Source organism: Rattus norvegicus, chromosome 1, assembly GCF_021556685.1.
Source record: "Rattus norvegicus strain SHRSP/BbbUtx chromosome 1, alternate assembly SHRSP_T2T, whole genome shotgun sequence".
Lineage (NCBI taxonomy): Eukaryota > Metazoa > Chordata > Mammalia > Rodentia > Muridae > Rattus > Rattus norvegicus.
The window spans coordinates 167,578,184-167,606,133 of record NC_141534.1 but is presented as its reverse complement, the minus strand read 5'-3'; the positions used below and the strand labels follow the sequence as shown (position 1 = coordinate 167,606,133).

The following is a 27,950-nucleotide window of genomic DNA, read 5'->3' as shown; positions in this document are numbered from 1 at the left end:
TGGTTAACTAGCTGGTGGCAGGTTGGGGTGTGGCAGAGAGGGGTGACTGTAGCTGTCAGATTGACACATGAAACTGTTACACTCACTCTGTTCCAGGAAGCCTGGCTGAATCCCTCGCAGATGCCTTTCTTTTTTTAAAACATTTATTTATTATGTATACATCATACAGCTTTCTGCCTGCATGTACGCCTGAAGGCCAGAAGAGGGCACCAGGTCTGATTATAGATGGTTGTGAGCCACCATGTGGTTGCTGGGAATTGAACTCAGGATCTCTGGAAGAGCAGACAGTGCTCTTAACCACTGAGCCCAGATGGCTTTCTATCAGGAGGACATTGCCTTACTATTCACATGGAATGGATTTTCTCCAGGAAACACCCAGAAAAAATAAAAGTATGTCATTTGTCTGTTACTTTTCTCATTGCTGTGACAAAATGTCTGAGGAAAGGAACTTAAGGAGGGAGGGGTTTGTTCTGAGCTCACAGTTTGGGTCTGTCCTGGGGGGGAAGGCATGGCAGAGGGAGCCAGAGGCAGCTGGGCATACTCCACCTGCAGCCAGGAAGGAGAGACCAATGCTGGTACTTAATTTGCTTTTTTCTTTTTAGTCAGACCAGGACCCTAGACCAAGGAACTATGGCATTACCCATAGTTAGGGTGGGTCTTCCCACCTCAATTGGCCTAATTGTGCTCACAGGAGATTGCTTCTAGGTGGTTCTAGATCCTGTCAAGCTGTCAATCAATACTAACTGTCCTGAATGTTCACGTGATGCTTGTGCTGTTTGTTGGACTCATGGACTCATGTGTTTGAATGCTTGGCCCATAGAGAGTGGTTAGGAGGTATGTTCTTATTGGAATAGGCGTGGCCTCATGGGGGAAGTGTGTCACAGTGGAGGCAGGCCTCACTGGAGGCAGTGTGACCAGTCTTTTGCTGCTTGTAGATTAAGAGCTCTCAACTCCTTCTCCAGCACCATGTCTGCGTGGATGCTGCCGCACTTCCCACCACGATGATAATGAACTAAACCTCTGGACTGTGAGCCAGCCCAGTTAAATGCTGCCTTCATAAGAGTTGCCTTGGTCATGTGTCTCTTCACAGCAATGACACCCGAACTAAGACAGTGCTGATCCAAAATCCTGAAACACTGAAGAAGGCCTTGGAGTCATTTTGAGATGGGAGGAGGTAGTGTGTCTTTGAGTTTGATGATTTCCTCACACCAGGTGAGCTTTAACTCAGGAGTTAGGGGTGCCACAAACACTGCCACCGAAAACTCCCACTGAATCAGGGGGCCTGTAGGTTCTTGTCTTGTCAATTTGAAGAATGAAATTCATGGACCACGGGAGGGTAGATTTTTTTAGGATCGATTCACAGGTGGCAGTTGGAGGGCAAGAAGACAGCACTGCTGTACACAGGAACAGAGATGGCTCCCTGAGAACAAGGTGCCATCAAGGCCCCACCTTGGCGTTAATTAGGCTTTACTAGATGAAAGGGTGGAGGTGGAGGATAAACTGATCATCACCCCTGGTCCACTCATGGGGTTCTCAGGTCCAGTGTCACTCACATCCAGGAAGTGGTGCTCATTAAGGGGAAGAGAGATAAGGATAGACCATGACCTCTGGTCAGTGAAGAATCAGACATTTTGGCTTCAACATTTCTGGTATTTCTGGTCTTCAGCAAGGGCAGAAGGCTGACAGAGCCAAGGGCATTTCCAGCTTTTAGTCAAGGAAGAGTTGTTTACATTTGGGGTCTTATATACTATAAAACTGCCTGGTCAATTTCTGTCTCTCATTTTCATCAACTTCATTATTATTTATATGGAAATCTGAGTTATTTATATATTACATTGCCTTAGAATCCTTTTTGCAAGCTAAACATAAAAATCAAGTATTTAAAAAGAAGAAGTGGAGGAGGGAGGCAGAGGGAGGAGGAGGAAGAAGAGGAGGAGGAAGAAGAAGGAGGAATCGGATGAGGAAGAGGAAGAGGAAGAGGAGAAGGATTCAGTTCCCGGAACTCACAATGTAGCTGACAGCTGCCTGTAACTCCAGTTCCAGGAGATCTAGCACCCTCTTTTGGCCTCTGAGGTTCCTGCATGCACATGGTACACATACACCCATGTAGCTAATCAGAGAAGCATATTAAACAAATACACAAATCCTTAAAAATGAACAGAAGAAGCCAGATGTGATAGTGTTTTTCTTATTTAGACAAAAAGGACAAACAACAAAACTTAGAGGGTTGGAAAGATGGCTGAGTGGTTAAGAGCACTGACTGCTCTTTCAAAGATCCTGAGTTCAATTCCTAGCAACAACATGGTGGCTTATGGCCATCTATAATGATATCTGGTGCCCTCTCCTGGCATAAAGGCATATATGTAGGAGGAACATTGTATACATAACAAATAAATAAATTAAAAAAAAAAAAACAACTTTGGTACAAGTATTTTGACTTTTGTTCAAATTGCATCTCGAGAAGCCTAATGTTCCATGCCTTAGGCATGGGATAAAATTTGTGTATTCCTGAAAAAAATTCTGCATATTGATAAAAACTCGTAGGGAATTCTCGGTGGCTTGAATGGGTATGTCCCGCACAGACTCATGTGTTTGAATGCTTGGCACTATTAGGAGGTGTGGCCTTGTTGGAGGAAGTGTGTCATTTTGGGGGGAGAGCTTGAGGTCTCCTTTGCTTCAGCTCTGCCTAGTGAGGAACTCAGTCCCTTTCTGCTGCCTGTGGATCATGAGTAGAACTCTCAGCTCCTTCCTCAGCACCGTGTCTGCCTGCACGCCGCCATGCTTCCCACCATGATGATAATGGACTAAACCTCTGAAGCTGTAAGCCAGCCCCATTAAATATTTTTCTTTATAAGTGTTGGCATTGCCATATTGTCCCTTCCCAGCAATGAAACATTAAGACAGGACATTTTGGTTGCTGCAAATGAACCCTCTACTTATATTGTATTCTCTAGAAAAATATAAGTAGCAAATTTGAATTTAGATTAGATAAGCCTGTCCACTATTCCCTATACTACACACAGTTTATGAGCTCTCCATCCACCATACACATTTGAAATCATGAAATGTTTTCTTCTGTGCCTATAGTCAGTTCGAGGCACCAGGCTATAGAAGTTACCTGTTGGCGTTTCATTTCAGTGAGTTTAGTTGATTGAACAAAATAAACCAAGGCTATCTCAAGCCCAGATGTGAGCTGGGAATCCTAGTATGATCCCAATTAGTCCAATATTTACACTTCCTACCCAGAAAGACTAAAATTAAACCACTGGAACTCAGGAATGGCAGCACACGGGGTTGGGGATTTAGCTCAGTGGTAGAGCGCTTGCCTAGCAAGCGCAAGGCCCTGGGTTCGGTCCCCAGCTCCGAAAAAAAGAAAAAAAAAAAAGGAATGGCAGCACACACCTTTAATTTCAAGGCTCGGGAGATAGAGGCAGGTGGATCTCTTGAGTTCAAGGCTAGCCTGGGCTAGCCTGGTCTACAGGGCAAGTTTCAGGACAGCCAGGGATACAAGGAGAAACTCTGTCTCAAACAAACAAACAAACAAACAAACAAACAATAAAGTAAGCCATGTGGACAGTGAAATGGCAAGCAGGAAAAGGTTCTTGCCACCAAGCCTGGAGACCTACCCAGGACTTACAGGGTTGAAGGAGAAGACTGGTTCCAAAAAGTTGTCTTTGACCTCCACATAACTGGTCATGGCATGTGCACTCATAGGCACACACACACACACACACACACACACACACACACACACACACACACCACTATGCACATATATTTATAATATTTTTAATCTCTGTGTGTGTCTGTCTATCTGTCTACGTGCTTGCCACATGTGTGAGGGTGCCTACGGAGGCGAGAAGGTGAGATTCCCTGGAGCTGGAGTTACAGGATAGTGTGGATACTGGGAACTGCAATCTGTTCTTTCAGAAGAGCAGCTAGAGCTCTTAACCGCCGAGACACAGCCTCCGATCTTCCATCCAGAATTTTTCTTTTCTTTCTTTCTTTCTTTTTCTTTTTGAGACAGCAGAACTTCACAATATCATAAAAATAGAATTCTTTATGTTGGCCAGACTGATCTCAAACTCACAGAAATCCCCCTGCCTCTACATCCGGAGTGCTGGGATTAAAGGCACATGTCATCACACCTGGTGCAATAATCTTTTAAAAGTAAAATAAAAACGAACCAACAGGGTCTGGCTGGGGTTGTGCATACCTGTACCCTCCCTCGGCACTTGAAGGGCAGCAGTTTGAAGCCAGCCTGGGCTTCACAATAGGATCCTGTCTTAAACAAGCACAGAGACGTGAAGGAAAGTAAAGGGCAGGTCCTGTGTATGAACTGCCGTGTGGCTCAGTTGGGGCCGCCCACCTTCACTCAGAAAGGTGCAAGGTTTCTTTCTTTTCCGTCTGGCCAGTCCTGGGACGTGCTTTCTTGCTTTCTTTGGTGCTTTAGGATTCTTCCCCAAAGCTCCTCTACCTGCTGCACCTCCATGCGGTTGACCTCTCTGTCAGCTTAACTCCAGTGGCATAGATTTTCTTCTCTCTCCTTTCTCTTCTTCATGACTAGAGCTTATCTATCCCAGACTTTCTCTTTTAGACTTTAATGATATTGTCCTTAACCTTTAAACAAAAAAAGAAAGGAGCCATGGAGATCACTAAATGCTTAAGAGCACATAGTGCTCTTGCAGAGGACCTGAGTTTAGTTCCCAGCACCCACCTTGGTAGCCTCACACCTATAATTCCAGCTCTGTAGGCTGCAAGGCCTGTTGTTTCCTCTGACATCCACACTCCTACACACATGTCCACCACAACTCCCACAGACACATAGTCAAAAGTAAAACTTTGAAAGAAGAAATGGAGGTGAGTGTGGAGAGATGGCACAGCAGTTAAGAGCACTTGCTGCTCTTCCAGAGAATCTGGGTTCTGTTTCCAGCACTCGCCTGATGGCTCAACCGTCTGTAACTCCAGTTCCAGGCATCCAGTACCCTTTTCTGGCCTCCTTGGGCACCATACAAACTCATGGTCCACAGACATGCATGCAGGCAAAGCACCCATTCATTTAAAATAAAAAGAAGTCTAAAAAGCAAGAAATAGGAATAGGGCTGAGTAGTTCCGTAGATAGGAGCCCTGGCTGCTCTTTCAGAGGATCCATGTCAATTCTAGCACCTACATAGCAGCTCACAACCATCTTGCAAATCAAGTTCTGGTGACCTCTTGCAGTCTCCCTGAGCAGCAGGCACACATGTGGCGCCCAGATACATATGCAGGGGGCAAAATCCATACACCTAAGTGATCATTTTTAAAAAGATTTATTTATTTATTTTATGTATGCAAGTACGCTGTTGCTCTCTTCAGACGCACCAGAAGAGGGCATCCGGATCCCATTACAGATGGTTGTGAGCCACCATGTGGTTGCTGGGAATTGAACTCAGGAACTCTGGAAGAACAGTTAGCGCTCTTAACTCCTGAGCCATCTCTCCAGCCTTGATAAGTAATAATTTTATAATTAAAAATAAAAAAGAAAACAAATACTCAATAGTAATCACCAAGGGGTCTACGAATTCCCAGGTTTATATTAAAAAGGCATTTCTCTCTCCCTGGGGAAAGTCTGCTTTTGCTGCTTCTTCTTCCTCTTCTTCTTCTTCTTCCTCTTCCTCTTCCTCTTCCTCTTCTTCCTCTTCTTCTTCTTCTTCTTCTCTTCTGCTCCTCCTCCTCCTTCTTCTGCTTCCTTTTCCTCTTCCTCTTCCTCTTCTTCCTCTCCTTCCTCCTCCTCTTCTTCCTCCTCCTCTTCTTCCTCCTCCTCCTTCTTGAGACAGCTTTGCTCTGTAGCCCAGGCTGGTCTTCCTGCCTCAGCTACCCATCTAGTTAGATTACAGGCATGCACCACTACAACCTGTTAGCTCACCTTCTCTTAACTTCTTGTAACCAGTCATTGTCCAACAGTTCAGGAACACATGCCAAGTCTGCCTGTATTTAAGTTCAGTATTTGTGCTGGGCAGTGGTGGCACCTTTAATCCCTCAGGAGACAGAGGTGGGCAGATCTCTGAGTTTGAGCCCAGCCTGGTCTAGAGAATAAGTTCCAAGACAGCCAGGGCTACACAGAAAAGCCCTGACTCAAGAAAACCAAAATTATAAAACCAACTAACTAACTAACCAACCAACCAACCAGTTCAGTATCTGTCTCTATGGTTTTGGTTTTCCCAGCTTCCTTCTTTTCCCTGTCTCTGCATCCTTCTTTATGAGGCTGATGAAGAATCTTTTCTCTGAGGTTTGCACCACTCTTGGAGAATCTTCCCTTTTATTCTGGTTGCTAAATCTGGTACATAATCTGGGAGATGTTTGCACCGCCCCTCCCCCTCTCTCTGTGGAAGATGCTTAGCTGCCCATCTGAGAGGGAAACAGGAAGAGCTGGAAGGGAAGCCAGGAGCTGGCAGGACCCAGGTACAGATTCTGAGGCCAGCTTGCTTGGTTGTTCCCTTTCTCCTCCCTTCTCTCCCTGGCTTCCTTCATTGCTTCTCTAATCAGCTACCTGGGTCCTCTTTGATTCTCTCATATAGAAATCGTTGTAGACAAAGAGATACTCTCAAATGTTCGTCTCTGGCAGCTCTGAGTATAGATAGCAGGCAGTACCCTCTGGTGTCACAGTCTTGGATGCCTCTGGAATTGGGACACTTAGCCCTGTGTTACAGTTTTTGTGAAGACTTAGGAAGTCAAGACTCCTCAGTCGCTGACTGCGGCTGGCTTTCAGGCAGGCCTTCTCACAAAGAATCCTCAGCCCTTGATGGCAGTCAGTGTTACAACTGACCTGCGGTGCTGCAATCCTCGGCCCTAAAGACTTACCAGCTCTCTGGAACTCCTCCATGATGGGGGTGTAGGGTATGGGGTGTGGGGTGTGTGTGTGGGGGGGAGGGGCTTTAACAGTTCTTGCTCAGTCTCAGCTCTTCTAGCTCTCTGGCCATCTTTCTGATTCTGTCACCCTTCTTCCGGCACTGACAGCTTTTTTTCAGCTGTCAAGCATCTTGTCGCCTAGTCACTTTTATGGCCAGGCTGTCAGTGCCACTCTCCGTTTCTTCTGTCAGTTACCAGCTGACATGCGCCACAGTAGGTAAGAAATTGCCACGGAAGCTTTCTATTAGGCCTAATGAGCAACCCCAGAGAAGGAAGGTGCCTTTAATGACTAAATGATTCCGAGCAACCCTCTTCTACAGCCAGAGACCTTGTGTTAGAACCGTCTCCTTCTGGCCCCTTTAATAGCAGTCACAGCACGGAGGTTTGCTTTTGGAACCATCGAGGCTTTGCTTCTGGGGAGCAGTTACAGTAGGCCACCAGAGGAGGTGTGTCCCTCTTTAGTAGGTGGAGACAGACGGTCTCAGCCGGTTCACCTAGAGTTCACCGAGCCTAGTAATCCAAACCGCTGGAAACAGCCCGGGCTGAAGCTGCTTTCCCGAGCTGGCGTCATCAGCTGTTATGCTGCGCACTGTTTCCAAGCCCACTGTGGAGGCTGCAAGACAATCCTGTGGAGGCGTAAGGGTCGCCCCCACTGGCAGTTTGACTTACAGTCCCTCTTTTACCCTTCAAGACAGCCAGAGCAGTAAGGGAGAAATCTTCAGAGCTGCTAATGAGGAAGTCGGATCACCTACCCTCAAACCTTTGCATACGTGCAGGAAAATGAACATCAGGAATATCTAATTGAGAACTTAACTGATCATTATCAACATAATAGCGACTATAGAAGTATTTTAGTGGTTTAACCAGCCAAGATCCCAGGGAGAGATAGCTCCCTCTCTCCCTTCCTTCCCGTTTCTTTCCACCTTTTCCTTTTTCCTTCCGCCTCCCTTCTCTTTTTCTTCCGTCTCTTTCTCTCCCTTCTCCCATCCTGGCTATAGAGAGCAGAAAAGTTAGTCAAAGTTGGGTAGGTTTGAGACCTTGCAGAGACCAGAGAATGAGTTAAAGGCACTGAGATGGAAAAACAGCGTAGTTGGAAAGATGCGGTTGCTGGGGCTGCTAAGAGGGGATGAGCTACTGGCTAATAGGATCTGTCGTGGTAAATCCCCCAGAGCACGCACAGCACGAAAGGCTGAAGCACTGGGGTGGCTCTGGGTCAAGATTAAAGAGACCCGGGAGGCAAGAAGGGAGACTTAAGGAGCCAGGCCACCCAGCCAGGACTGGGATGATGGACACAGCTTCTTAGGCCTCAGAATGAAAACTTAGCCCCGCCCCCACCCCTACCCCATACGCTAGGGCCAGAGAGCCCGTCCTGCCCCCATCTCCTGTCTCCTTGTCTCCTCTAACCCACCCTCCTCCCTACCCTATCTTGGAGACCTGGATCAACACCCCTTCGGAATCACCAGGTGACTTAGACAGAAAAGGAAGGACAGAGGAGATCTCCACCAGCAAAGCCGGGAGGGGACTGGAAAAGAGGGTGACTTTCTTTAGGGCCGGTGCAGCCCCTCCCTGCCTCTCCCTTCAGCAGCCCATTTGGTACCTCTTTCCTGATCCCTTTATCTCTAAGGCTGCAGAGTCAAGCCTCATTTCTGGAACCTTCTTGGGTATGCAACTCTGATCAGCAGGAACCATGAGCCCAGCAACTCCGGTAAGGAGGAGGTTTCTGGGGCAGGAGGAAGTTGGGAGGGCTTCTCGAATAGGTGATATCCTGGTCTCTGGGATTCTCTGCTCCTGCAGAGGTGGGGATTTGGACTGGAGGGTCAGATCCAGGTGACAGGACCTTGTAACCCACTAATCATATGACCTAGCCTCCTGTTTTAACAGTCACCATACCACACCGTCCAGGATGCCATCCAGGCCTTGTTCTATCCCGGATCCCCTGCAGAGACATCACTTGCCAGCCCACATCTTCTCCCTCACCCCTCGCTCATCTTCTAAACCCACTGAAGACCCCTGAACTTTTCTACCAGCGCTTATGTGAAGTTCTTTGGTCCACACTGGGGAAATGTTACTTCCCCTTCATGACCCCTCAGCTTCCTTGGGGAAGCCTTTCTGTATATCTTGGGAAAAGAGCGACTTCCTCCTGGGTAATTCTTTGTCTTGGCTACTTTCACCTCCGGTGTCCTCCAGTAGACTGGTAGCTAGGGATGTGCTGGGAGGGCTCTAGCGTGCTTTACACAACTAGGGAACGCTAACATTCTAAATCGGGATGTGGAACCTGGTTTCTCTTTGCACTGTGTGTGTATGTCTTTCTTTGTGTGTGTGCGCGCGCGCGCATGTGCGCCCCCCATGTTTGTTTGAAGAGTTGTTTGTGAGGTGGTAGTAAGGAATCTAATATGTACCCCGGGCTGGCTTTACTATATAGTGAAGGCTAGTCTGTGATTCCCAGTCTTTCTATGTCAGCCTCCCAAATACAGGCCACCAAATTCTGTCTTTTTTCTACTCGAGTACAATTTCCACTTATTTTTTTTCCAAAGGGTATTATTTTCTTCAGTCTGTAAAGGACTTGGGTTCTTTACATAGGACTAGCCTTGGGGGACATATGGTTACAGGGCTGGGACAAGGGTGTTGGGGTTCACGGAAGTATTTCTAGTTGTGAACAACACAGTTCTCTCACTGAGAAAGAACAGAGCTTCATATACAGTTTGGGAAGAACAGACGTCTCTGACGGTTGTGAGTGTGACCTCTCTTACATTTTAAATAACAAACTTTGTTGTCGTTGGTGGTGGTTTGTTTGATTTCTCCAGACAGAATTTCTCTATGTAGCCCTGGGTGGCTATCCTGGAACTGACTTTGTAGACCAGGCTGGCCTTCAATTCAGACATCCACCTGCATCTGCCTCCCAAGTGTTGGGATTAAAGGTGTGCACCACACCAGGCTTATTTTATTATGTATATGACTGATCTGTCTTCATGCACATCAAAAGAATCAAATCCCATTACAGATGGTTGTGAGTCACCATGTCATTGCTGGGAATTGAATTTAGGACCTCTGGAGGAGCAGCCAATGCCCTTAACCGTCCCCTGGAAACAGACTTTTTTTTTTCTTTTGGTTCTTTTTTTTCGGAGCTGGGGACCGAACCCAACAGACTTTTTTAAAAATTAAAATTACATATATCTCTGTGTATACATGAGTGTGCACAGGTGTAACCCTACGTTTGTGGAGGTCAGAGGCAACTTGTGAGAATTCATTCTCTTTCTCTTGGTGAGTCCTGGGGATGACAATTCAGGTCATCGGATTTGGTGGCAGGCACCTTTGCCTGATGAGCCATCTTGATGACCCAGAAATTTTTTTCTATTTATTATTATTATTATTATTATTATTATTATTATTATTATTATACTTGCTATGTAGACCAGGCTAGTCTTGAATTCCCCGACTCTCCTGAGCTTAAGGCATCCTCTAGACCAGTGGTTCTCAGCCCGTGGGTCATGACCTCTTTGGGGGTTGTCAGATATTCTCCATATCAGACATTTACATTACATTTGATAATAGTAGCAAAAATACAGTTAGGAAGTAGCAACAAAATAATTTTATGGTCAGGGTCACCACAAAGTGAGGAACTATATTGAAGGATCATAGCGTTAGGAAGGTTGAGAACCATTGCTAGACTGGGACTCCTAAGTAGCTGTGGCTTCAGGCTGGCCACCTGTTCAGTGGAAATTGGTCTTGTTTTTGTTTTTGCTTTAGCACTGGAGATGAAACCTAGGGTCTCACCAATGCTGGGCAAGTCCTCTACAGTGAGCTCTGTCTCCAGTCTCCTCCTTCTCCTCCTCTTTTTTTCTTTTTAAAAATTTGAGACAGGTTCTAAGTTGCCCAGATTGGCCTTGAACTCATTCCATTCAGGCTAGCCTTGAACATCCTGCATCTCAGCCTACCAGGTTCCTGGGGACTGGAGATCTATACAACCAGGCCCAGCTTCTGCTGAACTCACCATCATGTCCTTGAGTATCACTGGGGCAGTTTGTTCAGCAACTGTATATACACAGCTACAGCCCTTTGGGGCCATGATCTCTCTCTCTCTCTATGATGATGATGATGATATGTGTGGGGGTGCATGAGTATGTGTATGCACAGGTCAACCTCAGCTACCCTTCCTCCATGGCCATCCACCATATTTTCTGAGACAAGGTGACTTAGGAGTCACAGTCAGGTGAGGCTGGAAGGCCAGTGAGTTCCAGGGATCCAACTGTCTCTTCCTCTCCAGGACTGCCATATTGGCTTTTATAATGCAGCTTCTGGGAATCTGAACTCCATTCCTCGTGTAACACTTTATTGACTGAGGGATCTCCCCAACCCTCCAGCCACACAGTCTTTTATGTCAGGGATGGAGTGTAGATAGGTATTTAGCAGGTCCTGGAATATATCTTTTGTACCAATAGGGGAAACGTATTTTCTAAAAAGTAGAAATAATAGAAAAATCTGTGGTGGTACACATCTGTAGTCTCAGCTGCTCAGTAGACCATTTGAGGACAGCCCTGGAAATATAGGCAGATCTAAAGAGAAAAGGAAGAAAATAAAATGTGTCTTACCTTTCCTGGGGTCCACACAGGACTGTCATTCCGGGCTGCTTCTGCCCAGTCTAGAACTGCAGACTACAAATCCCAGCATGGCTCAGTCATTGAATTTTTCCACGCCACGCCCCCTCCCTGGGAGTGAGTTGGTCTGGAGGGCGGGGCCCGGGGGCAGTTAGGCCCCAGGCAGTGCGCTGAGCCTGGGGAGTGAAATGCCTCAGGCTCTCTAGGGGTATGCAAAGCGCAGGTGCGACCAGCTCGGGTAGCATCTTCATCGAGTAGCAGCGGGGCATTTGTGGCAGCGGTATCCACAACAGGTGTGAACAGGTGGGTGCATCAAGGGGAACTTGAGAGGGACTGTACACTTGACCCTCTTGTAAGATCTGTGTCAGGGCTTGGAGAGAGGGATGAGCCAGAGGAGAAACACAAGAGGCCAAGGCTTCCACTCTAGGTGTGCCAGCCCTAGTTGCGCAGCAACAGGTGCGAGCGGATGGGGGAAGGGCTAAGGCACCTGCTCATAAATAAGTCGTTCTTAATAAGAGAAGGAAGACACCTGAATTCGTCTGAACTCTGTCACATACAGGGATGTGTCACTTGTCCCTGTTCCTCTCAGTTCGTCCAGCTGTAAAGTATTCTTCAAGGTCTCCATTAACGGGGTGTCTGGAGATGCAGAGAGGTTTGCAGTAGCTGGCAAAATTGGGGATCACCTGGGGGTCTGCAAAAACTAGTAGTGTTTGTCTCCGCCTTCACAGTTACAAATCTGAGCCGCCTGATCCTGCACATCGTGTGGTGTTTTTTCATTTGGTTGCTCTGTTTTTCCATGACAGGGTTTCTCTGTGTAGCCCTGGCCATCCTGTAACTTTGAAGTCAGAGAGCCACCTGCCTCTGCCCCCAGAGTACTGGGATTAAAGGCATGAGTTACCACTGCCCAGGCTGGTTTTCTTTTGGGGACAGTCTCACTGTATAGGCCTGGCTGGCCTGAAGCTTGTTAGGTAGACCAGGCTAGTCTCCAATTCACAGAGCTCTGCCTGCCTCTGCCTTCCGAGTGCTAGGATTAAATATGGTGCCACTACACCCAACTGGCATTGGGTCTTTTTCAAGCTCTTGGAAAAGAGCTGAGGTGGCTAGGTGTGGATCCCGCCCTCATTGCTTTGTAATCAAGGGGGTCTATGTAGTTTGGCCCTCTCCAGGCCCATTTCCAAACTGTCTTTAAAATAGGAATGATGGCAAGGATGGTTGGGAAGCTCAAGTGAGCTAGTAGGTGAAGGCAGAGAACTGTAGCAAGTGCACAGTGCTCAACGGCATAGCTGTTTTTTTCTGGACTTCAAAAATGGCCGCTGTGGTGTCTGAATATGAAGGAGGCTCTTCTGCCACGGAAATTCGTTGCTCTGACTGATACTCTGTACTGCTCCGGTTTCCAAATCCCATCTTCTAACATTTTATGAGCGTTAGCAAGTCCTCATCCCGGCCTTTACCTGCCTCATTCAGGCCAGAGGAGCATGGTGCAGAGACTTGCCAAGGTTCTGGAACTCAGCCTGGCCTAGGCTTGCATCCACACCCCCATCCTGCCCTATTGGGTGGCTGCCTGCTGACCCCACTGGGACAGTGTCCCCATTCTCTGCAGGAGCAGAGCCTTAGGAGGGGCGGGCAGAGAGTGCCTGACTGTTTGTTTACTAACGCAGCCTTGCATGGTTCCAGGCTCTCTAGGGAGGGCAGGGCTGGGGCCTTCTTTCAGGAGCTGCATTGAATTGTGAGGTCTGTGTATCCTGGCTCCTCTGACAGGTCCCACCCGACTCCACCCTGGAAAGTCCTTTTGAAGAAATGGCCCTGGTGAGGGGCGGCTGGCTATGGAGACAGAGTGAGTGATTCTGGGTCAAGTCCCTGTCTGCCTTGCACCTGATCCCCGGGCAGGGAGGAGGGAAGCAGTGGGTCCCACACATCATGGTGGACCTTTCTCTCCTACACCAGGACCTTCTTGCCTCTTTACTGATTTCTTCCCATTTCTGACTGTTTAGCAAAACTATATACTTCAAGACCAACCAGATTTCTCTCTTTGACGAGCCCTCTATAGTTGTCCCTCTAACCTCTCTGCCCTGGTAGCACTAAGCTGGATCAGAGGATCCCTTCTCAGTTCCCACACTAATGTCTAACACGACTGTTTTTGACTATCAGTCTTCCCGCCTCCCTTGCCCAACCCACACTGGCCCTAGACTCTAACTGTACATCCCGCAGGGTACAGATAAGTTCCACGCCCTGTGTGTTCATAGCAACCTCAACCCAGGCAGGACGCAGTCCAAAGCCCGAGTGAAGTGAGATTCAGCTCTGCTTTAGAACCACAGCTCTAGAAGCCCCCTTTTTTGGGGGTGGGGTGGGGTTGTGATTTATTGCGGTGAATAAAAAAATTTCAAGTAGCCCCAGTTGGCCTCAAGCTTACTGCATGGCTATGGTGACTCTGAACTCCTGCCTCTACCGCCTGAGTCCTGGGATTACAGGCATGTACTACTATGCGTAACTTTACTAATTTTCTCCGAGATGGGTCTTACTCTGTAATCCAGACTGGCTTTGAATTCCCTTCAGCCTCCAAGTGCTGGAACAACAGGTGTGAGCCTCCACACCTTGCTTAAGAAACCCTTTTGTGGTTTGAACCAATGTCTGGCATCACAGTGGCCATGGCATGGCACCCCCACCCCCAGCCCATTTAACCAAAGCCTTGAACTGAAGAGGAGTTCTTGGACTAGGGGCCCTTTGGGCTAGGGGCCCCCATGTCCCTTGCCCTTTTCTATTCTCAGTTCATTTAGTTTGGCAGACACCAAATACAGGTCCTGCTCACTTTTAGGACCTCATGTGGGGAGGTGCAGATCCCCATTCTGGTGCAAGAGTCAGAGAGGATACACATGACTGTCACTCAAGCCAGAGATAAGAGAGAGACATGATAGAGGCCTCTAGCAGGGAGGTGTTTGCCTTTGAAGAGTCTTGGGCTTGTCTTGGAAGCTCCCTCAAGTTGGCATGAGTTGCCATTTGCAGTTCAACACTTTTTTTTTTTTTGTAGATTTTATTTATTTATTTTATATGAGTACACTGTAGCTGTCTTCAGACACATCAGAAGAGGGCATCAGATGGTTGTGAGCCACCATGTGGTTGCTGGAAATTGAACTCAGGACCTCTGGAAGAGCAGTCAGTACTCTTAACCACTGAGCCATCTCTCCAGCCCAGTTCAACACTTTTATTGAGCCTCTACTGTGTGTCAGGCTGGTGGCTGGCAGATATATATAAATATAAATATAAATATAAATATATATATATATATATATAAATATATATATATATATATATATATATATATATATATATATGCCTTGTCCTCATGTGAGAGGGTAGAGAGGCAAGAAAGAAATGATAGTAATGGGGCCCAGAGCTCTTGCAAACCCTAGCAGGCTCAGGGCTCAGCTTCCCTGGTGGGTCCGGAATATCATGCAGGCTCCATCCTCCGCCGCTGGAAGCGGAATTGGTTTGCTCTGTGGTTGGATGGCACGCTGGGTTACTACCACGATGAGACGGCACAGGACGAGGAGGACCGTGTAGTTATCCACTTCAATGTCCGAGACATAAAGGTCGGCCAGGAGTGTCAGGGTGAGTAGAAGCATGTCTTTGATGGAACTCTCCCCATGGTCAGGGTCTTCCCTATGTCTGAGAATTTTAATTGAAAGGCTCTTGGGTGCTTCCCGAGAGCTCCCACAAACACTGCTTCTGGGCCTTTGCCAAATGTAGGCTAGTTAGCTGTGCGTTAAGAAGTTGGTCCTTGGGGTTGGGGATTTAGCTCAGTGGTAGAGCGCTTGCCTAGGAAGTGCAAGGCCCTGGGTTCGATCCCCAGCTCCGAAAAAAAGAACCAAAAAAAAAAAAAAAAAAAAAAAAAGAAGTTGGTCCTTGGTCGAGTTCCTACGCTGTGCTGTGCCCTATAGGTGACCCCAGATAAAATGCCTGCAGGTTCTAGAGAGCAGAGGAAGATGACATACGCTTAGAGATGTGATGTGACTGGCCTGGAGTCACACAGTGAATCTAATGCTTCCACCATGACTGAGGCCACAGTAGAATACAGTAACTGGGGATGTGCTAGGAAGTGAGTAATAGGAAAGGCTGACAGGGTGTGCACTACTCCCAAGAAAGTATGTGGGACCAGAGATTAATAATGTCTAGCAAACAGGACCCCAAGAAGTCAACCCTTGCCACTGTGTGTGGTTTCCGGGGGTCAGGGAATCTAGGGTCTCTGGAATCCTCATGTATGTGTGTCTCCTTCCAGATGTGCAGCCCCCAGAGGGCAGGAGCCGAGATGGCCTGCTGACAGTGAACCTACGGGAGGGTTCCCGCCTGCACCTGTGCGCAGAGACCCGGGATGATGCCATGTGAGTGGATTCAGGAGCTGTGTGGAGTAGGATCTTGGGGTGCAAGTAGAGGAGGGGATTTAAGGCCAGTTAGCAAGGTTATGCCATACAGGCTGAGCACAGGACAGCAGCATTTCAGGTAACTGGTGCAGAGCCAGAGAACTCAGGGACGGAGGCACAGCTGCCTCGGGCGCTGGGTCTCCAGACATTTGGAATCAGATAATTTGCAGCCTGTGAAGGGATCCCTCTCCCAGGCTGATAGAAATGAGCTGATATGCCCAGCGACATCTCAAAAGACCCTCAAAGAGCTGCAATGGTGAACGGGACTCTGAGCTGAAGGGTAGGCCTAGACCTGCCTTCGGAAGGCCACTGGCAGTGTCCAAGCAGGGCACCCCAACATTAGATGCAGCCCATCCTGGGAAGACGAGGGTATCTTTCTCAGTGCCGTCTATTCCCATACATTCTTCCCCCTCCTACCCTCAGCCTGAGCAGCTGGGCCTCTGCCCTGGAGGAGAAGGAAAGAGATGAGGGTGTGGGTGGAGGGGCAGCTATGCTCTGGGCCCACAGCATAGAGCTGCCTTGTCTACCCCAGCCAGATGCCATGGCAACCAACAAAGGCCCAATTGTCCTGTATCCTCTGGGCATTCCTGAGTCTTGGGCCATGGCTCTGGAAAGCTGTGCAAGTTGGAACATGGAGGTGGGTTGCAGGCAGAGCATTACCCAGACATGCAAGGTTCAGAAGAGACACCCTGCCCTGCCAAACTCAGGACAACTGAAGGGAAGAAGCTGGACTCAGGGTTATTAGCTCACCTCAGGGGCCATCCGTGTGACTAGGGCAGTAGAGAGTTGCTTTTGTCTACCTGAAAGTTAGGAAAGGTGGGGGCTAGGGGCTGGGTGGGGTTGGAGCATCTACAAGGTGGGGTCCCCATATGTAAATCTTTCCTCATCATCTGGAGGGCCTTGCTTTGCAGAGCATGGAAGACAGCCCTGATGGAGGCAAACTCCACCCCGGTGAGTCCCTGAGCTTTCCCCTCCCCGCTGCCCCGTGTGCCATGGAATCATGGGTGACTCAGACTCGGTCTCTGCCTATCTCTTCAATCTAGAGTGGAAAAGTTCATGTAGATTCAGTCCCCTGGAGTCCCCTGTGGAGAAGGGAGGAGTCAGTAAGTGCTCCCAGGAGTAGGGAGAGAAGCTTCCATGAAGACTCACTGGAGGGTTGCATGGGAGCTAGAAAAGAGGGATGCATATATCAGATATGATGCCACTCAGAACAGTCCTTCGAGGGTGGGTTATTGTTCCCTCTCTGCGGATGGTAAGACTGAGGCTCATTTGTCCACACAACAGATATGTATTGAGTTCTAACTATGTGTCAGGCACCATGCCACAGGCCAGGGGATCAGAAGTAAACCAAGGGATGCAGGCTTGACCCTCCTGCACTCAGTCAAGAAGGGGCCAGATATAAAACAACTGATTAATTATTCCATTTTGATACCAGTTACTGCTCGGGCTGGGCTATGCAGCATGTGACCCTTTTAGGATCTGATCCAAGTGTGAGTTCACTTGAAGCTTAACCTGAGACTTGCAGGATAAACATCAGTGGGGTGAAAGGTGGGGCTGTGGTGAAGGAAGCAGCTTTCTCGGTAAGGGGGTGCTGTATGCACAAAGGCCAGTGGGTTAGGCTGTCAGGGTGGCTGAAGCCCAAGGAATGGGCTGAGGTTGGTGGGAGGACAGCTGCAAGTTCAGGCTCTGCCTTGTGCTAAGAATATTGGTTTTCTTTTATTTTTTACTTAGAGTATCACTTTGGATCGCAGGCTGGCCTTGAACTCATCATGTAGCCCAGACTGGCCTCACATTTGCAGTGATCCTCTTGGCCCGGCTTTCCAAGAGCTAGAATTACAAGCATGGACCGCCATGCCTTGCTTTAAGGATCCTGGTGTCTGCTAACAGCACCCGTAAGCCATTGACAGTTTCTGGGCAAAAGGCAAGAATGGACCGATCAGCTCAGCTCCCGTCTTTTACAACCTCCGAATCGATTTATTTATATTTGTGTTGTGTGTGTTTATTTGTGGCTGTGCACACAGCTGTGTGGAGGCCAGAGATCAACTTCGGTGTTGTTTCGTAACAGCCGTTCACCTTATTTTTGTGACAGAGCTACTCACTGGGATCTGGGGCTTACCAGTTTAGTTAGACTGGCTGGGAAGCCTCCTGTGTTTGCTATCCTAGCTCTGGGACTGGGCATATGAAGCCATGGGTGCTAGGAATGAGAGTTGGGTTTTGTGCCCACTAACTGAGCCATCCTCACAGTTCCAGACAGTTGTCGTTGTTGTTGTTGGGTTGTTGGTTTTGGTTTGGTTTGGTTTGTCTGAGACAGAGTTTTTCTCTGTGTAGCTCTGGCTGACCTGGTATTTGGAGATTCTCCTGCCTCTGCTTCCCAGGATTAAAGGCACCTTTACCGAGCTGCCAGACTTGTATTTTCAAAGAGCTGGTCTGCAAACCAGCGTGTGCTTATAATCCCAGCACTTGGGACGCTGAGACAGGCCTATTAAAAGTCTGGGGTCAGCCTAGGCCATAGAGCCAGACCCTGTCTCAAAAACAAACACAAAAGGCCGGTGGGCTGGTGGGTAGGGAGCAAACAGTAAGGGGTTAAGTGTGAATACCCAGGGACCATCTAGGAGGTGGGGCCAGTCTCCAGGCAACAGGATGTGGGTGTGGACTAAGCCTTGCTGACTGACAGGCTGAGGAGCACAGGCATTTAGGCTGTAAAAGTGAGAATGCTTAGAGACTGGTGGAAGTGAGGGTTTGAAGAGTTGCCTGAGGCCCAACATGGGCCCTCACCTGACAGACTCCAGACTCTAAACTGCTGCTTCCGCCTGTGGAACGGCTGAGTCCTCTCTCACCTGGAGAGAGAGTCTACTGGGAAGAAGCAGAGAAGACAGAAAACCCCCCTGGGTATATCCTCCTGCGGAGGGCCAGGCACTATGCTAAGCACATGGCATGGTTATGTCATTTCATCCTCCAAGGACTGGGGGTTGGTAGCAGTTGGTGCTATTAGTCCCACTTTACAGATGGGGAAGCTGAGGTCTAAGGACTGGAAGTGACTCCTTAGGTCTCACAATCTTAAGTTGTTGGAGGAGCCTGCAGCAGAGAGTTGGTTAGTGGACTCAGTGAGGAAGCTGGCGCTGGTAGGAGGAGCTACATGAGCAGAGGCCGGGAAGAGGGATGTGTATGTTTGCAAATGTGTTCACCTAATAGCTGGAGTCTGGCCTGGTTGGAAGGCTTACCATGGAGGAAGTGGCATTGGAGAGATGTCCTCTGAGGTCATCAGGGTCAGGTCAGGAAGGGTCTCAAAGTCCAGCTGGAGGAATAGGTTCTTTTCGGAGGCTCTCAGAGCAGTTGATTTTTCGGAGGCTATCAGAGCAGTTGAGGGCCACAGTCAGATATTGGGAGCAGCCTTAGGTTCTCAGGTGGGAGGCAATTGTAGGAAGCTAGAAGAAAGAACAAGAATCGTCAGGGAGGGAGCCAGGTCAGACTAAGCACCCTCTGAGCTCAAGTCCCCTGCATCAGTGGCACTGAGGACAGCACAAGGAAGGAGGTGAGGGCTGACCGTTCTGCACTCTGTGACTCTATGAAGCTGTCTTGCTCCCTCTCTGCCTGCTGTACTGACCTTTTACTTCTGCCTGGCCCTCCATGCTCCCTCTCTACCTGTACACCTGCCTGCCCTACTGACCCCTTACCTCTGCCTGGCCCTAGATGCTCCCTCTCTTTTGCTCCCCGGACACACATCTCTCTGGGCTCTGACTTACTAGAGCTGGTGCTTGTGTTCGCTTTTGTATTTGTTGTCTATATGTCCACAACTGTGTCTGTGGGATTTCTCTGTCCTCCAGCCTATGCAGAAGTGACCTGTACCCCGCTCTGGGGAGGCTTCTGGGGATACAGTCACAGATGAGGCTAGAGTTGTGGGGTAAAGAAACTGGGATCCCCATGTGCTGGAGACTGGGATGGGAGAGCTGGAAGGAGGCCATTGCTCCTTCACCGAGTAACAGACACTCCTTCCCCATCTCTGACTCCCCCTCCCCCCCTCCCCACCAGCACAGGCATAGCTGTCCCAGGACTCTGCTAGGGGCCTGGTAACAACTCCTAGTCTCTTAAGGTGAAAAGGGCATCTGACATCTCCCTCCCTCTCCCTTCTTGGGTTTCTGTGGCTGGAGCAGGCCCCAGCTGGAGCCACCGTCCCACCCAGGAGCCGTCGGGTTTGCCCTAAGGTCAGGTGTACGAGCCTCTCATGGAAGCCCTGTAAGGTTGAGAGGCGGATCTGGGTAAGTGTGAGCTCAGCCCTTCCTGCCTCCTTTCTGGCCATCAGGATGAGCCTCCAAAGCCTCCTGTCCCATTCCTTCTGTGTTCGTGGACTTCAATGGCTCTCCTTTCCTCACTGGACCACAGCCCATGAAATCTGGCTAGACTTGCTTGTCACATCACCCCTGTGCTCAATGTTCCCTCTGCTGCTGCTGCTCTGGTTCTCGCTTCATCCTGCTGATTCTCATGCAGTCTCTCCATTCACCTGGCCAGCTGATCCTCATCCCTAAAGAACTACCTCAAAGGCTGCCTGCCACCTCCTCAATGAGGACTTCCCAGGGCTTCAGGCACTGTCATCCAGGACACAGTCCTCTGCCACTGGTTTTTAGCCCTGGCTTCTTTCCTGTCTGAACTGGAACTTCCTCCAAGGCAAGGACCAGGTCTCATTTGCTCTGCCCAGTTGAAGCCCAGTATAGTAATTCGTGTACAGCATGTGTTCAATCAGTGCCCAGTGATGGGGACCGTCTGTCCTTAACCCCTTCATAAGGGACTGGCATAAGTAGGTCACTGAATGAGTAAGGAAAGAAAGGAAGGCACTTGTCTGGATCTGTCCTTGCCTGGATGTTTCTTGGAATCAAGGTGTAGTCGTTACTTTCCTTACCACTATGATCAACTAACTGACAAGAAGCAACTGAAGGAAGGAAAGACTTCTGCTGGTTCCCAGTTTGGGGGCATACTCCTCTACGGGGGCAGGCATGGTGATAATTTGAGGCTGCTTGCTCACATCTGGACAGAGGAAAGGGAATGCCAGTGTCCGGCTGCTTTTTTCATTTTCAAAATAGTCTGGAACCTCAACCCTAGGGTAGTGGTCTCCCATTCAGTGGGTCTCTCCTCTTTAGTTAAATCTCTGGAAACACAGCACAGACATCCCCAGAGGTGTGTCTCCCATGTGGCTCCAAGTCCAGTCAAGTTGACAATGAAGATCAGCCAGCACACAGGTTATGGGCCCCTACTCTTTCTCTGTCTCCAGGGCTCAGTATAGCTTGGTCTGGTATAAGTCGACATGGGAGCTTATGGTCTTAATGGTCAATTGCAAACTCTCTTCTTACTCAGTGATGCTGTGTTTTAGAACCACTTAGGGACCATACAGCAACAAATGCTGATATCCTCTGAGTGCTGGAATCTCCTAAGTCCTGGGTAGGGTCTAGGAACTATGCTATATTTATTTTTTTTTAAGATTTATTTAATATATATGAGTACACTGTAGCTGTCTTAGACACACCAGAAGAGGGTATCATCTCATTACAGATGGTTGTGAGCCACCATGTGGGTGCTGGGATTTGAACTCAGGACCTCTGGAAGAGCAGTCAGTGCTCTTAACCACTGAGCCATTTCACCAGCCCCATATGCTATATTTATATGCATATAAATATTTTTGTGGTGCTGGGGACTGAACATGGAGCCTCACACATGCTAGGCAAATACTGCTTCTAATATTGAACTCTATATATACCCCTAGCCCGGAAATCTGCATGTTCAAGACTAACTCCTGGGTTAGGGCTCTCAATGGTGGAGTACATACTCAGCATGTGTAAGGCGCTGGGTTGATCCCCAGTACTGGGGACGGGTGAAGCTTCTGGTGATTATAGCATGCAGAACATCTGAGCCCACAAGTCAATGGCTGTAGTTCTGCTTGAGTCTCCGGGTATTACTGAGAAACTGATGCTCTGAAAGGTTAACTTGATTAGTGTTATTCAGTTCACCACGGAGAGGCCTGGGACTTCAAGTGGCAATGCCTAAAAATGGGATTTGAAAAACTATAGACCTAAGAACCCAACAGTTTTAGTTGTGGCCAAGGGGTTATTTGCATGTAGCTCAGTGATTGGACAGCACTGTCTCTGCCCATAGGAGGGGCTGGGCTATGGGAGAAGCACGAAAGCTTCAGTTCAGGAGGTCTCTGAGGTTACCTACCTACACGGGTTGCCAGGTGCTCTGAGTTCTCTTCTGGGCCTCCCAGAGCTGGAGGGTAGGAAGAACACATGCCCTGAAGAGACATGAACTGGTATTTTCCATCCACTCCAGGACCTCACTCACAAAGCTGCCAGCTCATTGCAGCTTCGGAGCAGGCTGATGTAGTAATGTTGACCACCTGCCCTCCTTAAGGATTCTTCAGTCTTTTCTAGTCTGACTTTTTCCCAACCATTCCTTTGAATTTTTTCCCCTCAAGATCACTTCTAGGGTCCAGGCTGCTAAAGCCAATGGCTTACTCCCTCGCCATTGGCCAACAGGTTGTCAGAAGGCATATTTAGAAAATAAAATCCTGAGACCCTGCGGTCTGCAAAGACAAGAGTGCTAAGAGATGGAGATGTTGCTCAGTGGTACATGCTGCCTAACAATCATAAGGTCTTAGGTTAAACCCCCAACATCAGAAGGAAGAAAAGGTTTGGTAGTATGTGCCTATAATCCTAGCACCCAGGAACAGAGGCTGGAGATTGTGAGTTCAAGGCTAGTCTGGGCTATGTATCAAACACCCACTCGCTCCAAAGAGCAAATGTTCTACAGCCAGGCTCAGTGGTGCATTCCTGGAACCACATTACTTGAGAGGTAGAGGCAGGAAGATGAGGAGTTCAATGTTATCCACATCTGAATAGTGAGTTCAAGGCCAAGCTAGGCTGTAGGAAACCATGTCTCAAAAATGGAAGAGCTGGGAAGATGGCTCAGTCAGTAAAGTTTCTGCCATGAAGAACTGAGTTTGATCCTCAGGACCCACATGAAAAGAGCATTGCTCTCCTATAGTCTCAGTGCTAGGGAAAAAGAAACAGGAGGCTGCTAGCGGCTTGCTGGCCAGTCAAGGCAAATTAGCACGTTCCAAGTTCAATGAGAAACTATCTCAACAATAAAGCAGACAAAGTAAGGAAGACACCATGCTTCAACCTCTGACTTCTACATGCACACATGCTTCCTTCCACACACACTCTGGGGATGAAAGGGGGAAGGAACCCTTAAGTAAGGTAGCTACTAGATTTCTTGGTTCCAGTGCATGACAAGAGTATTTCCAGGAAGAACAGGGCTGAGAAAGTGGTGGGGGAAGGGGCAGAGAGGGAACAATCCATTTGTGTTCGTCAAGTTAGACACAAAGGGATTTCTAAAGAGAATTGGGCAACTCTGGTGTGAAGCCTATTGAGAGACACAGTGAAAACAGGGGTAGGGGGAGTTGCAGGAGAAGGGATTCTGACCCCCTCCATGTTTGCTACCTCATGAGTTAAAGTGGTAGGTGTGGATTGACAGTCACTGTTAATCATGCATGTATCACTGGCTCCTGTCATCACTATCCCCTACCGGTGACACAAATTGAGGGCCTTGTCCTTAAGTAGCACAGATTTGGGTGAACAGGCCAGAAAAGTTAAGAGAAAAGATGAGAAGGGGCACTATCTAAGTCACAGAGACCCTAGGAAGGAATACTCCCGAGCCCAGGAGGGCTTCCTACAGTAGGTAGCTTTTGAGCTAGGATCTGGGAGGTTGGTAGGGGCCTGAAGGGGAGGGCAGGACTCTCACCTTCTCTGTGCCTCATCCATAGCACTGGGTACTATGGAGATAGCAATGCCTGCCTTGAAGGATCAGAGGTGGTATCACAGAAGAGCACCTCTCTTGAGACCCACTATGCAGTAGATGCTGGATGTTAGTTATGTCAATGACTATTCTTCCTTTCCTTTGCTCCAGTCCTCCTTTAATTCATGCCTAGGGCTTGGCCAGAGTTCTCTTCCCTTGACGAGGAGAAAAATCAGTTGGGTTTCTCTGAGTGAGAGCATTGTAGAGTTGTTAGACTTATAAAGGGAAGTTGTTGAGGCCATGGGAAATTTGGACAATAGAGAAGGTCAAGGTAAGAGAAAAGCCATCATTGGGAGCTGGATGTAAAGGTTTTAGGGTAGAAGGGTTATGGACTCTATGGGGAGGCCATACCTTTTCCCTTTAGCCCCAGGGAGGAGGGTGGCCACAGAATGAAAGGCTCAGGATCAGACCCAGACCAGGAGGTTCCTGGGTATTCAACCTGACTGGACTTCCCAGGTACGCGTCTACAGTCCATATCAAGACTACTATGAGGTGGTACCCCCCAACGCACACGAGGCCACGTATGTCCGCAGCTACTATGGGCCACCTTATGGTAAGTGCCCCTGGTATGCCAGCCCCTCTCCTTCCACAATCCTGTGCCAGGCCTTGCCCATGATCCATCAATGAAGACTATGCTTCACCCTTTGAGGGTACATGTATTTTCCAGATCTCACTCTCCTGAATCCTAGATTCAAAACAGAGTCCCTGTGCTCCCCCCACTCAGCCAGACAGCCCAGCAATGACAATCTTGTGCTGCTGTCGACCCCAGGTGGCTATTGTGGAAATGACACTCTTCCTATTCCCAAGGTCTAATGTTACTAGTGTCTACCTCCAAGTGCTGCACGGATTCCCCAGGTGCCTAGGGATCCTGCGGGTTTCCTGCAGCCCAGTCCCAGAGTCACCATCAGTGGCATTTGTATGATCTGTAGGCCGCAGTAGGGAGCGCTCTCAGAGTCTCAGTTCCTCTGACTGGAGAGCAGAATTCGTGACTTAACATGAGATTGAACCTGAGCCACCAGGGCTGACACTGACTTACGTGGCTCTTCTTACAGGTCCTGGTGTGACACATGTGATCGTGCGAGAGGATCCCTGCTACAGCTCTGGCGCCCCTTTGGCCATGGGCATGCTTGCTGGGGCTGCCACGGGTGCTGCCCTTGGCTCACTTATGTGGTCGCCTTGCTGGTTCTGAGCCCTGGGGCTCCAACCTCTGGATGTGCACGTAGAACGCAAAACCCTTTTCTTCTGGACCCTCTCCTATCTACCACCTAAACTCTGTCCCATTTTGACCCCTTTCTCTCCATTAAGTCCTCTAGGCTTGGCCCATTCTTCCCACCATTTATCCTCCACTTATCCTCCTTCCCTCTCAGAGAAAGCTAACATCTCAGACACAGACACAGCGGAACGTCCATACACCTACTGCCAGGCAACCTCATAAATCACATGGGAATTTCCTCTAGACACAGCAAACATAACTTCATTTGGCTTTAAGTGTCTGAGGAATGGAACTCACAAGAGAGCAGACAACAAAGTTACAGTTACCTGTCTGGCAAGGATAAGTGGGGGCAAGGGCAAGGCAGACAGTTTAGGTGCCTAAAGGATCACATGACAGTTGGCTTGGCGTTGTGGCAGGGGTTGTAGTGGCCTTAGCTTTAGGCGAAGGAGCTTGCTGGATAAAGGCATGATGGGGCTTTTTATGAAGTTTCTGGATTTCAACTATAATGAATACTTTGCTTGTCTAGTTAGTACTGGCAGAACATACACCCTTATCCAGAACACGGCATTTGGCACCTTTTCCCCACTTGGTAGCTTCCCTATGATAGTTCAGCTAACCCTAAGGTTTCCTAGCTGTGGAACAGGTGAGCTCTTTGGGACCTCTGGCCTTACAAAGTTGCTTCCATTAGGAAATGCCTTTCTGATCCCAGGAGCTCAGCTCTGACTTTGACTGTTAACATCTGAAGCTTTTTCTCTTCCTTCACTCTGGAGGGAAATGGAATTATTTTGCTCTAGGGCCTGACCCACCTTGGCACCAGCTTGGGGAATCTCTCATGTGCCTGTCTGTAGGTGGCAAGCAATCTTTCCATTTGATCCCATTCCAAACTATTCCATCAGTCTGTCCCAATTGCCAATAGAAAAGCTAAAATCCCTGGCTCAGAGGCCAGAGTGCCCACTAAAATTCCTAGCATATGTGAGGGCACCACTGGCTCAGCTGCAGACACTAATAAAGATATGACTGGCCCCAGAACTGGCTTTGCTTGTTTTGTTCCTCCAGGATCTGTTTCCTCCCGAAAATTCTGTAACCCAGCATCTACTGGTAGAGTGCATTATGAGTTTAGGTGGAATTGGTGACATCATGTGAGCTGACCAATTTGGGACAATTCATTATCTATCTTGCTTTCCCTACCCATAACATGGCAGATGAAGTTGGTTATCTCTGAAGAGTCAAAAAGAGGCTCTATCAGGATCTCTGTTCTATAAACTAAGCTGATGGATAATCCAGAGCTGGCACTGCATGCCAAGAGAGCCCCAATGTTAGAATATTTGTGTGTGCATGAGTGAGTGCATGAATGTAGAAAGCCAGAGCTCAACAGCCTTAGTGCCTTCATCAAGCTTTACCTTATTTTTGATGTCACTCACTGAACCTGGAGCTCACCAGTTTGGCTAAACTGGTCAGTGAGCCTCAGGACTCCTCCTGTCTCTGCCTCCAATGGCTGAGATTAAACGTTCCTGTGATGAGGACTCTACTGACTGAAACATCTCTTTAGCTCCCAAGTGGACTGCTTCCACTGTAGCTCCCCCCACCTAAACTTGAACGAATTGTTCTTATAGAAACCTCATGGCTAGGAACAAACAGAACCTGCGTTAGGTTTCTGGAGGTTGTCCAATGGCAGAAACCCCGGCTAAAACTGGTCTAAGCCAAAGGAAAAACAGGGCAGCCAGGACTGGAAGCTAGATCCAAGAAGAATTCAGAATGAGACAATGCTCCCACACTGACAAAGCTGTCATCTATCTCAAGCATATGACCGAGTATAACCATATGATATTAAGTTGAGCAAAGGTCCTAGGAACAACGAGGCCAATCCTCCAAGCATCTCTTTACAGTACCTTACCTTTGTTTTCACCAACTCCTCTTCTCTCGACAGCTGTAGTGTCCTAATGCTACCTCTGAAGATAGCTGCACTTACTGATCTATGGCTTGTGGCTTTTATAGTTAATAAGGCAGGAGAAAAGAGTCAGATGTGGCTGAACAAAGGCAGGGATTTCCTTTGCTCTGAAATGGTCAGACTTTGGGGCCATAAGAACTGTTGTAACTGTTCAATCATATCTGAATGGTTTAAAAGTATGCCTGAATTCCAATAAAGCTTAAACCTATTTATTTGTTTATTTACTTTTGAGACAGGATTTCTCTGTATAGCATCACTGTTCTTGAATTCAGGAATCGACCTGCCTCTGCTCCCACTGCCTCTCTAACCCCTAGTGCTGGGATTAAAGGTGTGTACCACACAATGGCTAAAGCTTAAGTTAAAAACTGGCAATGGCTAGAGATGTTTAGAGGCCCTGTTTGCAAGTCACATGTCCCTCCCTTCCTAAAGACACAAGTTTTGCTTTGTAAAAGCCAAACTAATTCTCTTCACCAAGACAACATCAGAGTATAGATAGCATAAACTATGACAACACAGACCGAGGCTCTAATGTCTAATAACCATCATGTGTTGTACTTAATTGTATGAGATCTGCTTTTGTGAATGAATACACAGATGAGAGAGATTTTGTGTTATCACCATTAACTTTTAGCGCAATTGCAATTATGCAAAACCTCATTTGATATATGGTCCGTCACTGACCAAATATCGTACCTGGTGCATGACCCCTGGGAAGGGCTGTGTCTGAGTTGCAGCCCCTCTTCCACACCCTCAACCCTTGAAAAGAATTCTGACTTCCTCTTTTTTGTTCACATTTGTTCTTGTCAGTCATTTATTCATATAATTTATTTCAAGTGCATTTTATCACACTAGGAGAGAAGCATAAGCATAATAAGTAAGCAGCATCGGCAGGAATGGGAAACCAAACAATACCTGTTTTCTTTTGTGTTTTATTTATATATACTTGGCAGCAAAATTGTGTTAAAAAAAAAATCTAGACCATGAACATGTTTTACTGCTTCAGTTTAAGAATCCCAAGCCAAATAAAAAGAGCAGCACAGAAAGCAGCA

General features: G+C 48.1%; 1 protein-coding gene and 1 long non-coding RNA gene across 16 annotated transcripts; one reads left to right on the top strand and one right to left on the bottom strand.

Moving 5' to 3' along the window:
- The first annotated feature begins 6,360 nt into the window (after window positions 1–6,360).
- On the top strand, window positions 6,361–25,982 carry Plekhb1 (pleckstrin homology domain containing B1). Of its 15 annotated transcripts, none has more exons than XM_087586980.1 (9): window positions 6,365–6,441; window positions 8,513–8,593; window positions 13,242–13,317; window positions 14,937–15,089; window positions 15,757–15,859; window positions 16,810–16,849; window positions 20,050–20,154; window positions 24,197–24,293; window positions 24,793–25,982. In XM_087586980.1, the coding sequence occupies exons 2-9, from the start codon at window positions 8,576–8,578 to the stop codon at window positions 24,927–24,929; spliced, it is 729 nt and encodes a 242-aa protein (XP_087443106.1). In that variant the 5' UTR covers window positions 6,365–6,441; window positions 8,513–8,575; the 3' UTR covers window positions 24,930–25,982.
- LOC147996900 (uncharacterized) lies at window positions 15,873–19,323 on the bottom strand. Its single transcript, XR_015652195.1, has 2 exons — window positions 19,120–19,323; window positions 15,873–17,065 (listed from the first exon to the last, which is right to left on the bottom strand). It is a non-coding gene; the product is annotated as an uncharacterized LOC147996900 (long non-coding RNA).
- Window positions 25,983–27,950: the final 1,968 nt, after the last annotated feature.